Source organism: Phoxinus phoxinus (genome assembly GCF_949152265.1).
Source record: "Phoxinus phoxinus genome assembly, chromosome: 13".
Taxonomy (NCBI): Eukaryota; Metazoa; Chordata; class Actinopteri; order Cypriniformes; family Leuciscidae; genus Phoxinus; species Phoxinus phoxinus.
Genome location: NC_136888.1, coordinates 30907996 through 30924289, shown reverse-complemented (window position 1 = coordinate 30924289; position 16294 = coordinate 30907996). Strand labels below are relative to the sequence as shown.

General features: G+C 36.2%; 2 protein-coding genes across 3 annotated transcripts in view; one reads left to right on the top strand and one right to left on the bottom strand.

The window, feature by feature from the left end:
* The first annotated feature begins 5382 nt into the window (after positions 1 to 5382).
* On the top strand, positions 5383 to 13352 carry nrbf2a (nuclear receptor binding factor 2a). Its single transcript, XM_079633381.1, has 4 exons — positions 5383 to 5527; positions 6893 to 7004; positions 7105 to 7145; positions 11210 to 13352. The coding sequence occupies exons 1-4, from the start codon at positions 5498 to 5500 to the stop codon at positions 11657 to 11659; spliced, it is 633 nt and encodes a 210-aa protein (XP_079489507.1). The 5' UTR covers positions 5383 to 5497; the 3' UTR covers positions 11660 to 13352.
* A 1522-nt stretch (positions 13353 to 14874) lies between these two features.
* Positions 14875 to 16294, bottom strand: part of jmjd1ca (jumonji domain containing 1Ca) — a 74197-nt gene continuing 72777 nt past the window's right edge. The window contains exons 27-28 of one of the 2 annotated variants that reach the window (XR_013800062.1): positions 15558 to 15872; positions 14875 to 15405 (exon numbers count right to left, since the gene is read on the bottom strand). Coding sequence is in view for 1 of the 2 variants with exons in the window: in XM_079633366.1 (XP_079489492.1) it covers positions 15765 to 15872 (108 nt within the window). In the remaining variant the exon portion in view is untranslated. Of the gene's footprint in view, positions 15873 to 16294 lie in introns of both variants that reach the window. The other variant, XM_079633366.1, reaches the window with a different exon arrangement.

Below are 16294 nucleotides of genomic sequence, written 5' to 3'. Positions count from 1 at the left end.
TAAGGTGTTCGTGTTTACAGTGTAATTATATATTTGAATACTGATTAATACAAATTAAACACATGCTATAGAGTTAGGGTTTGGTTTATGTTAGTTGCAACAACAACAAAAAATATTTTACGGATGTACTTTTGCACTGTACTTGTTGCGCTTTGGGTATAAGAAAAGTCGCATTATAAATAAAATGTAGGCTATTATTATCATGTAATTATGCCGTTTATAATTGCTACATGTAACGTGTAACAAGGACACTGTAAAATAAAGTGTTACTCGTATGATCAAATAAGTAAAGCAAGTTAGACTAAGTTAAACTTCAGCCGGAGGCTTATTCATTTCTCAAGCAAGGTGAGAAAAAGTAACACAAAAGTAACGTAACATTACTTTCTATAATAATTGCAACACGTTACTTTTAAAAGTAACTTTCCCCAACGCTGGGCACCTCCATCACACACCTGACTGGACAGCTTTGAAGACCTCTGCTCTGTCTAACCAAAGTCCCTTTCAAGTAAAGTCTGTTCAGTGAAGTAAAGAAAGTATTGCAGAGCTTCCGGGCAGCTAACAGTTATTTCTGGCATCCAAGTCCTATCTACTTTTATAAGGGAATCTTGAAATCTCAAAAACCGCTTGCCAAACGCACAATTAAGTAACATATTTAAAGTCAGTAACAAACTCTGACATGACCTGGCCCATAAATGTCGTTTCATTTTCTCAAATAGCGTTAAAAATAAAACGTTTTTTTTTTTTCCCAGGCGAGCCAATGCGCATGTGCAGTCCTAAACGCGCGAGGTTAAACGTCATCACACTTAACAGGTAATCTCAGTCCGCTTTAACAGCCTCGTTATGCTTATAATTGTGCTCATATAAACTTTATGTCAAACTTTCTGGGTTTTTAGATGAAAACCGAAAGAGTTGTCGCCGGTAGCTTAGTGGTGGGGACGTTGAACTTAACGTTAGTCGTGTGTGACCGTGGTGTATCGTTTATAGCCTACCTTTAGCTTTTTACTTCCTATCGACTGCATTTAACGTTAGGCTTCAACATTCACAAAAGTTGTGTTCATCTGTGAACATTATCTTGATGGACAAAATGTGTAAGTAAATATGTTGTTTTTCTACGATAACCTAAAAGCCTATGGAAAAATCCTTTTTTTTTTTTTTTTGTCGAGGGGACCAGTGTGTGATGCTAACTGCCGAATGCCTATTGGCCCAAAAGGGATGTCATAACTGACTTTATCATTCAGCGATTGGCTCTTTTATTTAGAAGGCGGGACTTATTCCGCCATATTGTGCGTTGCTTTCTCCCATTCATAACAAGTCTTTCTATATATTTATTTAGCCTTTCTTTGGTCTAACTCTTTCAAATCTATTTGGACATCCTAAATAGTCTAGGGGATGGTTAGATTTTTAAGAATTGATTATTTAAAAAAAGCTCCAATTTATTCTAATTCAAAATGTAATAAGACTTTATTCTTACTTAATTTACATACCTCCATTTTTATGAATTGAAGCTCATTCTCAGTTATCAAGCTATTTGATAGCAGGAAGTGCAATTTATTTAAGTATAACATTGCCAGGGCAGAACATTACACAAATAGCCTCACTGCATGCTGGTTATTAAGATTTTGGCTGATGTTTCAGAATCGCCATCCAGCAAAAGCACAAATATTTGCCCGGATGCACATACAGCTCAAGATGATACAGCAACTAAATTACTGTTTAATCCACTGCCGGAGAACAAGCCTCAGTCTGTAATTAACAATCAGGAAATGAAGTATGTATATTATTGTCGCTTATTAAACTATACCAGAATCATTAGTTGTTTATGGGTGTGCAATAGTGTTAAGCTGTATAAAGTATAAAGTAAGTGTCGCACGGATGCTCAAGATACAGTAAAATTATTTAGTTCAAATTCATATTAGTCTATTTAAATGTTTAATTAGGAAAATGTGATTATGCAGGTAGTTTGACATAGAACTAAATTAAATACAGAAACAAAGTCACGGGTGCTGTGCTGTACAGTATGTATGTTATTATATTAATGTTCATACACAAAATAATAATGATAACAAGAATTACCGGTAAATAGAATATGTATATGTATTTTAGAACTTAAAGTATATTTCAGTAAGGTACCAAGACAACATTTATTTGATTTTAATATTGAAGTATTTTAAATCAATTGAATATACATTTTAAATATTAGATTTTTTTATTTATTAATATTCATTAAATGCAATTTTACAGTTATATCTGATTAACTGACGAGTAATTTCAAGAACTTCTCAGCAGTTATATAGCATGCAATAATAACCCAAGCCAAGTATTCCTGGATAAGAAGCTCCAGTTGTGTTTTTTCACAGGGATCAGTGAACCCCCATCACGCAGAATTCCCCGTGCGTAGGAGGAAAGAGCAGGAAGATGGATGGCCAAGCCCCTATAGTTTGATGGTATTGCCCATGTCATCACCAAGAAACAAAGACAGAAAGCAGCAGCAGGGAGAGGATGGGGAGCGTGGATCATTAGATGGAAAATCAACATGGGCCAGCTGAAATACCACTATCCCTCTCATTTTCCACGACTTTATGTGCTTCTTCTGTGTGAAGGTGCTGTGTATTCGAGTATTATAACAAGTGACGGGACTTGAACTGATTTGATGCTATTGTTCATGTTATGTCTTATTTCAGCTGTTCTTCCAGCAGATATTGCACAGATGACTCTTTGAACGGTTAAAGACAAAACATCCACCCCCAATGTGCACATGCTGGAGTACACCAGCCTACATATCCAATAAAACATCCAGATCAACCTATCACAATGTGTTACACTGAATTACAAAATCAATGATATCAGATGAGAAGAGACTAAACAGAAAATAGGCTTACACTTTATTTTAAGTTGACAGTTACATTGTAAAAAACTCCAGATAATATTAATGAACTACATACGGTTAGGATTTGGTTTAGGGTTAGTTACTTGTAATTTTGCATAATATTTAAGTCTAATTTTAAGTCTACTCTTAAGACTTATCTCTTTTCTTTGGCGTTTAACTTACCTTGACTCTTTATTTTATGATTTTACTTTTGTGTGTTATACCCATTTTACAACTGGTGTTTGTCTGTAAATTGTAAAATTGTTTACTTTTACATCTTATCATTATTACTCTTTTTTTTATCATTTTCTTCTCTTGTGTGTACAGCACTTTGGTCAACCTCGGTTGTTTTTAAATTGTGCTTTATAAATAAACATTGTATTGTATTGTAATATACTGTTACTATATAAGCACATGTATATAACGTGTAGCAACATCACATTAAAGGGTTGGTTCACCTAAAAGTTAAATTATCCCATAATTTACTCTCCCTCAAGCCATCCTAGGTGTATATGACTTTCTTCTTTCAGTCAAACACAATCAGAGTTATATTTAAAAAATATCCTGGCTCTTCCAAGCTTTATAATGGGAGTGAATGGTCAATTTTGAAGCTAAAAAAAAAAAAATCCATCCATCATAAAAAGTAATATATACGGCTTTAGGGAGTTAATAAAGACCTTCTGAAGTGAGGCGATGCATTTTTGTAGGAAAAATATTTATAACTTTATTAAACAATCACTGGCTTCTGATAATGGCCGTACGTGAGTCGAGTTCTGGTGGAAGAGTGACCTCTGACCTCTTAACTTTAGATGGAAGTGCTACCGAAAATAGACCCCCGGAACAGTTGAATGATTAAACTATATTATCCCCTAAGTAATTATTATTGTCTATAGCCATAAACGTTACATTATTTCAGCCTTGTTACAGTATGTTTGGAATGAATTCTGAATATCTATTTTCTAGTTGTGACAAAATTTAGTGGCAAGAAAATCTGCAAACAACTGATCAATGCATTTTCACCCAAGTTAAAATACTGAGCTTGAAATGTAACGTTTGAATGGCACTATAACAAGCAAAATGGCTGATGAAAACACAATATTAAGATTGTTTTTTTTTTTGTTTTTTTATATTACTATTTTGCATAGCACTTACTATTGGACAGACAAGGGTTAAGTCTAGTCCCAGACTAAAATTAATGTTTGAGTTGTTTTAACTGAAAGCAACTTGCACTGATATATTATATATTATATATATTATTATGTCAGTCAGTGTTATTGTTTTGTCTCAAGATGCAGTAATGTTTATCTTATAAAGACACGTTTATAAAAGCTACTTAAATGTCCTAATTGAACGAAGGCCTAATCCTGACTTAATCTAAACCCTGTCTGTGAAACCGGGCCATAACCGGGTTTTCATGTGATCATGGTATAAATATTGGGGGGGTTGTGGGGGGGTTGTAATGCATAGATTTAATTATTGGGGGGGTTATGTCCCCCCCAACCCCCCCACAAATTACGCCCCTGTATATATATGTATCAAATGTGATTGAGTACAGTAGCATCTGTGATTTTTCTAGTTAATTATGAATTAATTAATTAGAACGATCAATTTATTTAGCCTACATGTGACGCAAAGCCTTGCAATGCAACGCTGCTCATCTAAAAACCAAGCAATCCACAATATCCACGCGCGCAATAGTATTTTCTCCCCAGTATGTCTGATATTAGATATTAGTGAGTGATTTAAAAAAATTTTTTTTTATTATTATTATTTTTAAATTATAACAACAACATTTCAGTCTTTCCAGTTCACATTCGTTATAATAGTAACAATACAATACGTTAACGGTTGAAGAAAAAAAAAAAAATCAAGTTTACCAATAAAGAAAAATAAACTTGTGACAGATTTGTATCCCATGACAAAAATAGTTCTAGTGACATATTATCCATAAAACATTTCTAAATTAATGTTCATTACTGATATGCATTTCTTGTTTGTAATTGATTTAAGAGACTTAAAATAAAAATCCACCTCTATCAAAAACAACTTAAATGATAGTGTAGAATTCTGGAATTTACATTTATGGATATGAAACTTGCCTAACAAAATATAAAGGTTTATTATAGTACATAGTTTATTTTCTTTGTATTCAAAATAAGTAATAATGTTCTTCCCCTCAATGTTGATTTTGTGTTTTGTTTTACATAATATATAATTCTCAAGTTCTTTCCAAAATGCATTACTGTATGAACAACCATACCACAAGTGGGTTACATTTTCAAGTTCATTTTTACAAAAAGTACATTTGTTATCACTATCAAGAAATCTTGAAATTTACATCATAGATGGGTATATGTTATGTAGTATTTTTAGATGTAATTCTCTCATTTTAATATTAGTGAGTGATGCACCGATGTTGTCCAGGAGATGGCGTCATACACTGTGGAGTCCTGCTTCCGTTCTGACGTCACGACTACCACAGACCGTAAAGGTCACTAGAAAAACAAACACGCGCGTGAAGTTGCGCAAGGTGTCAGTCCAGTCACCGTTACCGTTTCTGTGGAGAGTTCTCGCAGTAAAATTAAGGAATTAAACATAGTTAAATCTGTCAAACCAGGGGATGACACAGAAATGGAAGCAATGGACAGCCCTCTAAATCGTGTAAGTGATGTATATCACTGTATAACTCGTAAATGTTCTGGCCGCTTGTGAATAAAGATAAAATACAAAAACAAACGAACAAAAAAACAACCGAACGTTTTTCTGTAGTGTCTTGACGTGTTTAAAGTTTTAATATGTCCCACTTCAAGCCTTTAATGTGATTAACAAAGTTAATTTGTAAGAGCCTTATGTCAATAGCTTATTTAGACCTAGTAAATAAAGAAGTAGGTAAATAAATAAAAATAAAAAAATGTGGCGATTGTTCAATATTTCCAAAATCATAACGGGCTTTCGGTATATTCTTTTAAGAGTTATGAAATGTTTTGACTGTCACGTGGTATAGTTTGGATTCCATATATAGTCACTGTTTTAAGACTCAAGCATCAACCTAATTATTGTACACTTTTACAACTATGTATAATATTTAACCCTTGTGCTGTGTTGAAAACCCTGTAACACCCGGCTAAAAATAACAGGCCTTTTAAAATTTGCTTGTAAATCACTCGTTATAATATACATTCACTGTTGTGTGTTAATGAGGCAAACACCCAACAAATGCCTTCAAGCTCACTTTACTGGTGTTCAAACCTACGTCACATCACAGGTGAACATCACATGATCACATGACTTACTAGCTCCTAAGAATAACATTCACCAAATCTTAAGTTTCAATCTTTTTGTCAACTTGTTTTTGGACAGGTTTTTCTTTTTGGAAGTCTTTTGGTATTTCTCAAAATCCTCAAAGATTTCGGGGGAAGTAGGCGAGTAAAGTCAGTAAGTTTTAGTCCAATGCGATGACGTTAACTATTATTTTTCGGGAAAAATTAAATTCTCTCCTGATCAAAATGACCCGAACACAACCACCAGAGAGTTAACTTAATCATTTGATACAATACACTTGTGTACATACGTGTTTTTACATTGTACTTTAAAAATTACAGCTGTTAATTTCTGTAAATACATCTATAATGACACTGTTACCCATCCTTAATCCCAACCAGACCGCAAAAGTGTTTTGCAATACATGAACACCATAAGTACAATGTACCTAACATTGTTTTTTATGTACCGTAAGTACATAATACACACTGTATTTTCATGATTTGTCATCACAACTTTTTATCTTTTGTCAAATCAACTTAGATAATTCATGTGGTTCAGATAACATAATATTTTGAGTGTATGTTAATAAAACCAATCATTGTATTAACTCAAATTTTTAATTTCAACGAACTCAAAATCTTAAGGCAACCAGATAACTAACTTTTTTATGTTAAACCAACTATAACTTTTTACAGTGTAGTTAATGACACCTAATATAAAGTGGGACATGATTATTTAAACCCCGTATCCCTCTTTCCCCAGAAAACATGGCAGTTGTCTTTACTACAGGCCCAGCGTTACGGCCGAAAGGCGGATCAGTTGGTGGCGAAAGGCAAATATGAAGAGGCGATTTTATGCCACAGTGAAGCGGCGGGTAAAGTAACGAAGCCCACTTTGTTCTCCAGATAATCCACACACATGACGATAAATGAAAGAATAAACTGATGTGACGTTGTCTCTCTCTCTCCGTTCAGAGCTGTTGAGCGAGGCCTTCTCAACGACACACACTGAACAGGTAAGACCCGCTTTATGACGAGTGTGACTCCATTCCAACGATCTGCCTTTCCATTAAACGATTAATTCCCCAAAAATGTAAATTCTGTCAGTAATTACTCACCCTCATGTTGTTCCAACCCCGTAAGACTTTCCTTCATCTTCAGAACACAAATTAAGATATTTTTGATGAAATCTGAGAGCTGTCTCACTCCTCCATAGGCTTCTATTGTAATTTAAACTTGCCGGCCCAGAAAGTTATTAAAGACATCGTTAAAATAGTCCAAGTGACTACAGTGGCTCAACTATTGATTTTCAACCCAGAAGCGCTGCGCTGTTACACGACGTGAACTCACTCAGAGGCACACAGAAGAAAATCAATACTTGAATAAAGTCATTATTTTAGTTTTTTTTTTGGCACACAAAAAATATTCGTCACTTGATAAACTTAAAGGTAGGGTAGGTAGGATTTATATAAAAACTTTTTACCAAATTTGATTAAACTTTCTATATATATCAATGCATAATTAAAATGTAAGTACTCTGATAAAAAAGAGTATAAAAATCGAGTGACTCTAGACCGTTTAATCTTCATTAAACACAGCTCATTATTTCCATTCGGGACGAATCACAGGATTGGCTTGCGCGACTGTCACTCTCCGTCGCCATGACTACCGCCGCTATTACTGGCTGTGCCCACGTGCGCGCAGTCGCGCACCCGTTTTTAGGTGGGAGTGAATGGAATTAATGAGCTGTGTTTATTGAAGATTAAATACACTAGAGTCACTCAGTTTTTTATACTCTCTATTTCAGAGTACTTGCATTTTAATTATGTATTGGTATATAAAGACAGTTTAAACAAATTTGAATAAAAGTTTTTTTTAGACAATTCTGACCTACCCTACCTTTAAGGTTGAGCCACTGTAGTCACTTGGACTATTTTAACGATGTATTTACTAGTCTCAGCCTCAGACGTCACGCCCACGGGACGTTGGCTAAACGTCTGATGCATATGGTACACTTAACTGGAAACACTTCAGGAATGTCGAAGTCGTCATCTGATTGGTTGAATTTTATCAGATTTCCGGGGGGCGCGAGTGTCGCGTTTATTTTCGGTCCGCCGGGAAACAAAGCGCAGACGTGTGATTGCGGAAGAAAAACTGTTGTGTTTACATGAGTGACAATGAGCATTTATCAAGATCAGCTAAACGTAGGATTCTCAAAAGTATGCGAGGTTCACGGCATAGACTCTTTAAGAGATTATTTGATCTTTAAGAGATTTTCTATGCTGACTGACTTGTTGCACGCCGGTCTGTTGTTGTGGGGACATTTCCACGCCCCGAAACGTGACGCTGAACGAAACGAACTGTAATTGGTTGTTTGACATGTCGGTCAAACGGCCTTATGGGCGGGCCTTGGCCAAAGAAAGCTGCTATGAATTCCAGGTCTGGCTACGCGAGACTATGTATTTACTAACTTTTCTGGGCCGGCAAGTTTAAATTACAATAGAAGCCTATGGAGGAGTGAGACAGCTCTCAGATTTCATCAAAAATATCATAATTTGTGCTCCGAAGATGAACGAAAGTCTTGCGGAGTTGGAACAACATGAGAGTGAGTAATTACTGACAGAGTTTACATTTTTGGGTGAACAAATCCTTTAAGAGTCTTTGACAGTTACTTGTTCTGTCTTTCACTTTTTAAATGGATTTTATCATATTCAAATATAGTTTATGAGGCATGTTGATAGTTGAGTATATCACACAAATCTCAAACTTTTCTTTTGTACATATGTGTAACTTGTAGACTGGCCCAGATGGAATAGGGCAAAATATACAGATGGTCTCAGATTCCACGTCGACCGAATTATAGATATTAGTAAAGACTCGCATTACTGTCACAAGTTTTATTTTTTTAATGTTTTTGAACGAAGTCTCACCCAGGCTGCATTTATTTGATACAAAATACAGTATTAACATTAATATTGTGAAATATTATTACAATTTTTAAAATAACTTGTCCATTTTAATTTAAAATTACATTTATTTTATGAATTTTCAGCATCATTACTCCAGTCTTCAATGTCACATGATCCTCCAGTAATCATTCTAATGCTGATTTGATACTTTTCCAACAAATGTTTCAATATTGTTTGTGGAAACTGTGATACATTTCTAGATTTTTTTTTTGTAACAATGTAATCAGCATAATACCTCTTTATTGAATAAAAGTAAGGTCTTGATTTTTTTTTTTTTTTTAAATATTGTACCTATAGTTGAAGGTGTAAATGTTGTTTTGGAGTTTTGCAACAGTTTCCATCCACTTGTCAATCGAATTATCTGAAGTTCGGTAAAAAAAACCTCATGCGAATAAAGCTGGTGAAAGTGTGTTTCCATCCAACGGCTTTAAAGCGAATAAAAACTTGTGCGTAATGGCGTCACATGCTGTTTTGCGATCAAATTGGTATACCGAATTGATTTGAGACATTTTAAGATGTTTCCATTCATTTTTGCACTGAATCGCACAACATTCAAGCCAACATTTGTGAACAAAGTTTTGCTAGACAAAATGGATTAATTATTTATTCGGCAAATAACGTTTCTATCAGCGTTTATCGCATAAGCCGTATATCGAAGATAAAATCCGATGAGACCGAACCCATTTCATTTGAGTCGATATTCATGAAATTCAATCGAATTTTACTGTTTCCATAAGGCATTTTTCATTCGATATCACTTAATTCGGATAAAAACGTGTGGATGGAAACATAGCTATTGACAATCCACATCATAACCAAAATGTTACTTTTTCAGTGCTTTCACTGAAAAAGTACTTTCTTCAGTGTTACTTTCTTCAGTGCTTTCACTGAGAAAGTAACATTTTGGTTCTGATGTGGACTGGTCATTTTGTTATTCAAAAAAACTTTGTAAAGTGAATTTTGCCAAGTTGTTATTATAACACAGCAACCATAGTAGCTCCATTCAACCACTTGCAATTGTTCTGTTCTGTTCAGTTTCTTTTTTTTAATTTTGCTATTGTTTATATGCATCATATTTTTTTGACAGGTTTGATATCAACATCACCTTAAAAGCTTAAATGGAGAAAAGAACGATCAATGAAAGCTGAGCAATCAAATAATACTTTTTTCTTTATTTTTTTTACAACATCTGCAGATAATAAACGCAGATATGTTCTCTTGCGTTCGGGAATCCTGACGCTTTTGTGAGGGAATTAAAACAATTCATTCTGATGACAGACTTTGGCTCAGGTATTTCAGAATGATCAAACCAAATTTTGAGATGCTGTCTCACCGAGCGGGATTTGAACCGGGGTCTCTGGCGTGGGAGGCGCGCGCGCTAACAAGGAGTCTAAAGACTGCACGTCTTCTTATATTATAAAAAATAATTATCCATAATTGTTTTATGTTCACGGGTTTAGAATTTATGCAGATCTTGGCACTTCCAGTGTTTTTTTTATCTGATATCCCAAAATGCGCATAAAACAAATGGAAATGTGTCGTCATTTTAAAGGCTCAAGCCTATAGAAATGTACAGATGACACTCGAAAAATTAGAATATGGTGCAAAAGTTCATTTATTTCAGTAATTCAACTTAAAAGGTGAAACTAATATATTATATAGACTCATTACATGCAAAGTAAATATTTCAAGCCTCTATTTGTTATAATTTTGATGATTATGGCTTACAGCTTATGACAACCCCAAATTCAAAATTAGAATATTGTGAAAAGGTTTTCATAAGCTGTAAGCCATAATCATCGAAATTATAACAAATAAAGGCTTGAAATATCTCACTTTGCATGTAATGAGTCTATATAATATATTAGTTTCACCTTTTAAGTTGAATTACTGAAATAAATTAAATTTGCACAATATTCTAATTGTTCGAGTGTCACCTGTACCTCTCCTGAATATTGTACTGTACAAAAAGTAAAAAATGGCAAAAAGGTACAAGCTACAATGAAAGTTATTTTACATTAAAATACTTTTACACGTATGTATATTTTCTTTTCAGAGTGTAAACTGTTGTAAAGTACAGTAATTTTAACCATATTTTGATATCTATCAAGGTACGGCTGTCTTTAGAGCTCCAGAGAGACAGACATCTCCAACAGCAGCGACAGATCAAGATGAGCTGCAAACAGGCTAAACTCAAAGGAAAGATCCTGGTCAGCCCTTCAAAACACAGCTCATCCCTGATGACACAGTGTCCCGGTCAAACAGTCGTCCAAAGTCCTCCGCTCGGCTGGAAGGCTGCCAAAGATGACAAGACTCGACTGGAGGAGCAGAGCACTGCCATCGCTGACCTGTGGAAGCTCATGGCTGTCCTGCTCGTGGAGAACAAGCGCTTGATGGAGGAACACCAGAAACTGAAGGCAGAGAATGCTAGTCTGAGGAGAGACCCTTATGAGGAGCATCAGAGCCCCACAGCTTCTCCGCTGGGTATGAGGCTCCTGCACGTGCCCTCTGACCTCCAGGACCAGATCCAGCTACTGTTGGAGACGGCGAACGACAGTTAGACCTGCATACACCTACACTACCTCAGAGAGAATGAAGGGCGGCATCCATCAAACATTTTTGACAGGTTTATGACCCGCTCTTTATACACCTTTATGTAATTGTGAGAATTTTCCCACGCTGGTAGACTCTGTCCAGAAGTGGGGAGGGGTGGGGGTGTTTGTAGGTAAGTGGACCGTGGGAAAGTTCCCACGGTCCGGGAGTGGGGTTATGGAATTTAAGGTATTTATGGGCGGGTCATAAACCTGTCAAAAAGTTTGATAGATGCCGCCCTTCATTCTCTCTTACCTCAAACTTTTGAGCAGTGATGAGAGCAGCCATTAAAAGCATGAACTTTAGTCAGTTTAGAGTTGTTTAGAACATCGGTTCCCAACAGGGGGGTCGCGGCCCACAAGGGGGTCTCAGCGAGCTCTGTTGGGGGTCGCGTCATATTTTGAAAAGTTTTGAGCAATGAGCATTAAATAAAAGTCCTTAACTTTTTTCTGTTCAAAATTTACAACTGAGCGAGTTCATCATGAATCCATTTTCTAATCCGTGTTTTCGTCTTATCCTGAGCCACTATTAATCCTATAATAAGTGTTTACATTAGGACTATTTTACACTAGTTCGGATGCGGAGTAGCCCAGTGCCTGCGTGACTCATCATAGACGTACACAGAGAGAAGTAGTTCCGGCTACAATGTTCTTCCGAAAGACGCATTATTCTGGTAAGTATAAACGCACGTTTATTATCGCTCGCTATAGCGCCAAAAGTGTCAAAAATAAAGCCTCACAAATAACATGCAAGTATTGAGGTCCCAGACAGCAGTCATTTAGTAATAGCCTATATTATTATTATTTTTTATCGTTTTACCTACACAAGTGTGAATATTTTTGTTATTGCATTTAAAATAGGGCCAGTTTATAGGCTACTCATACATAGGCTTACGTTTTTAAATTACAAAGAAGGGCCTACTGATGTTTTTGTTATTGTATTTTCAATATTATAGGCTATTATTTGTGCATAAACATATCTGGTTATAGTAAACATAAAGTTTGTTTGAAAACAACATATTTTGTCATCCTTGCTGCAAGCTTACAAGAGCGATAATATCAGTAAATGTGAAGGGGGGTCCTAAAATATTGTCTTGGGAAAAAGGGGGTCTCAGACAACAAAAGGTTGGGAACCACTGGTTTAGAATGTCAATATTGGGTGAAAGTTGACCCTATTTATTTACTTTTTTTAATAAATAAATGTTCCTTGTCTTATTGAACATGTAATTATAATGAATAAACAGGAAAACCCTTTTTCTTGTTGAATATTCCTGATTCAATCTGAAATGTCATCACAGATGTAAAATGCTTTATGACTTTATAAGCCATATTATTGATATGTGTCAGAATTGAGCAGTATTTGTCTAAAAACTACATTCTACTTAGTTTTACACTTAACTTTATAAAAGTGCATGTGTATGTGAGAGCAGTGAAGTGACACTGACTTTTAGCTGGTTCTTTACATTAGTGAAAACCGTCTTATAAACATACAGTCAAGCACAGAACACCAACAGCCAAGGTCAGGATTATTGCTTAAATAATTAATTAAATTTTAGTTTGTTTTTCACCAAAGCCTCACAACACTGAAGCTGGTCACTATTCACTGGCACTTTATTGATTACTTTATTGAGTTATTTTTTGTGGTCTGAAACAGTCATGCGACATTAAAGGAGAACTCCAGCGCAAAATGAACCTTTGGTCTAATTACACATTGTTACCTAGTCAACCGTTATCTGAGATTTGTTTTCATGATTATCGAATGTAAATAGTTTTATCTCTAAAAACTGTTTAGCCTATAACGCTAGTATAACGCTAGTATATTGGGAATAGAGTAATGACAAATAAAAATCGCTTGTTAATACCACTAACAAGGCTCAAAATAGCCCCACACTAACACGGCAGCATAATGAGGGTCCCTACCTTCAAACCGAAGCATTGAGAACTTTGACAGTGTCCAGACAGTTTAATAAGAAGATATTTTATACATACAGTCAACTTCACGTATACAAGCAGAAGCCATCTTTGAAAAACAGACTCGATCAGTCAATCAACGAAACGCAGATCTAAATGCGCTGGACCCAAGGGGGTAATCCATCCGCCGGAAACTGAAGCCTCCGCGGGCGCCGCCATTGTAGCAGAACTTCACCTGCTGTTAGCATTCCATTGACTCCCATTCATTTTTGCGTCACTTTGACAGCGAATAACTTTACATCTGAGGCGTCCAAAGACTCCATTTGTCCATTATTTATTTCTAAAGAAACTCGACAATGTATAAAAGGCTCCATTACCTTGTACCTTACGTTATGGCCCCGTAGAAGCCGTTTTTGTAAAAATAGGCTAACGATTGCGTCATAACTCACGCGACTCTCTGTCGCACCGTAGAGAAATTACCGTATGGACCGGCGGAGAAGCTCGCAGGCAATCGGGGGGACGTGGAGGCATTAAGTCCGATAAAGTGAAGGGAGTAGCCCATAGAGAGAGATAAAGTTGCTCCTGCTGCTAGCTCATGGACAGCTAATGCTCACGCTCTCCGTCTCTGCGAGATTCGGAAGGGAATGATTCAGATTTCTCTCCGCACAGCTACTAGAAGACTGACAGCTGTCAGACACGTTGCTCACGTGTTCAAGCTCCGTTTGAGCCTGCGCAGTTCGCCTGGCGATCAGGAAGTGAGTGCTTCAAATGGGCTTCACTTTTCTCCGTTGAAGTCTATGGGGTCGCTGTGTCCATCTTATATACTGTCTATGGCTGGACCATATGAGATTCTACACAGTTCAGCGCATTTGGATCGGCGTTTCGTTGATTGACTGATCGAGTCTGTTTTTCAAAGATGGCTTCTGCTTGTATACGTGAAGTTGACTGTATGTATAAAATATCTTCTTATTAAACTGTCTGGACACTGTCAAAGTTCTCAATGCTTCGGTTTGAAGGTAGGGACCCTCATTATGCTGCCGTGTTAGTGTGGGGCTATTTTGAGCCTTGTTAGTGGTATTAACAAGCGATTTTTATTTGTCATTACTCTATTCCCAATATACTAGCGTTATACTAGCGTTATAGGCTAAACAGTTTTTAGAGATAAAACTATTTACATTCGATAATCATGAAAACAAATCTCAGATAACGGTTGACTAGGTAACAATGTGTAATTAGACCAAAGGTTCATTTTGCGCTGGAGTTCTCCTTTAAATCAACACCTGAATAAGTAAATAATTTTTGGGTGAACTATCCCTTTAATTTAAAAACTGAATGAATAATTGTTTTTTTAATGGATATTAATGGAGCACGTAACAGTTGAAAGACAAATAAAGTTTGATTATTCCATTTTTAATGGAAAATGTAAAACATTTCTTTAACTTCAATGTACATACAGTAGCAAACAACACATACAGCAAATAAAGCACACCATGTTATAGAAAATCATAATTAATATATATATATATATATATTTATATATGTATATTCTGCTATTTACATATTACATTTCAGCTGAAAATTTCACACAAGATCTTTTTTCAAACAAACACAGAATAAACTGCAACTTCTTTAATATTCTCCCTCTGCACAGTGAATATTTGCCAAACTGTAAATAATTTAATGTTGTTCAAACATAATAAAACCTGTCAGTTTGGCAGCTGCTGATGTGATGATTGCGTTAGAATCTCTGCTCTCTCCAACCGTCCAAAACACAGCATGGTGAACACTTCGCAGTGCAAGGACTACTGATGAAGAACATGTAACGGATCGTTATCACCTTTGGAAAAACATGTATTTGCCAGTGTTTGTCCATGTGCGGCAAGTGGGCTTTAAAGCTCATTGCACCTGTCTGGAGAGCACAGTGTACTACTTTCATCTTGTTTGCCGTACCACTTACCTCACTTCCTGTCCATGCAAGAAGACACAGCGGGGAAGGTCAAACAATGAGAAGAAAATCAAAGAGAAGAAAGTAACATCATAGAGGAAGTCAGAGTGGCCCATTTTGTTGAAATCAAGTCTTAAGCACAGAGTTTCTTTCCTTTCCTGGAGAATCTTGGTATTGTCTTTATGCTCCAAGGGTTTGGACAGAGGAGGAGATGCACTGTCAGGACTCCTCCTCCTGTTTTACCTCGTCTGTGTTCTTCTTCTCCTTTAAATGCTTCTTCAATGTGGCCACAGCATCCTTCACAGAGTGATAAAAGATGTTCTTCACCTGAACAATAAAGAGGGATGAAAATATATTGTGGAATCAGATTTTATATTCTATACAAAACTATATTCTCAGAAGGCGAAGCACTGCTACTTCTGTGGAGTGATTTGCTCGCAGCGCCTGAGAAGCGGAGAGTTCGCTCAGTGCTGCGCTAATCACTCCGCAGAAGTAGCAGTGCTTCGCCTTCTGAGAATATAGTTCCCAGTATGTATACGGTTAGAAGATGGCTGTGTCTCATGTGACATTGTTATTTGTACACGCTGTGACTATACAAATCACAACATGTAAATATCAAAATGTTGGCGTTATTTTGTCACTTATTGGGAGCAGTGTGCTAGCTGGAGCCATTTACCTCCAGTCTTTGTGCTAAGCTAGGCTAGCGGTGGGTGCGTCAGACAGAGTTACGGCACGCACAGAGATGAAAA

Coding starts and splice junctions, on each gene's coding strand:
- nrbf2a (XM_079633381.1), top strand. CDS start 5,498: ATGGAAGCAATGGACAGCCCTCTAAATCGT. Junction 7,005..7,104: donor ATGCCACAGTGAAGCGGCGG/GTAAAGTAACGA, acceptor CTCTCCGTTCAG/AGCTGTTGAGCGAGGCCTTC. Junction 7,146..11,209: donor CAACGACACACACTGAACAG/GTAAGACCCGCT, acceptor ATATCTATCAAG/GTACGGCTGTCTTTAGAGCT.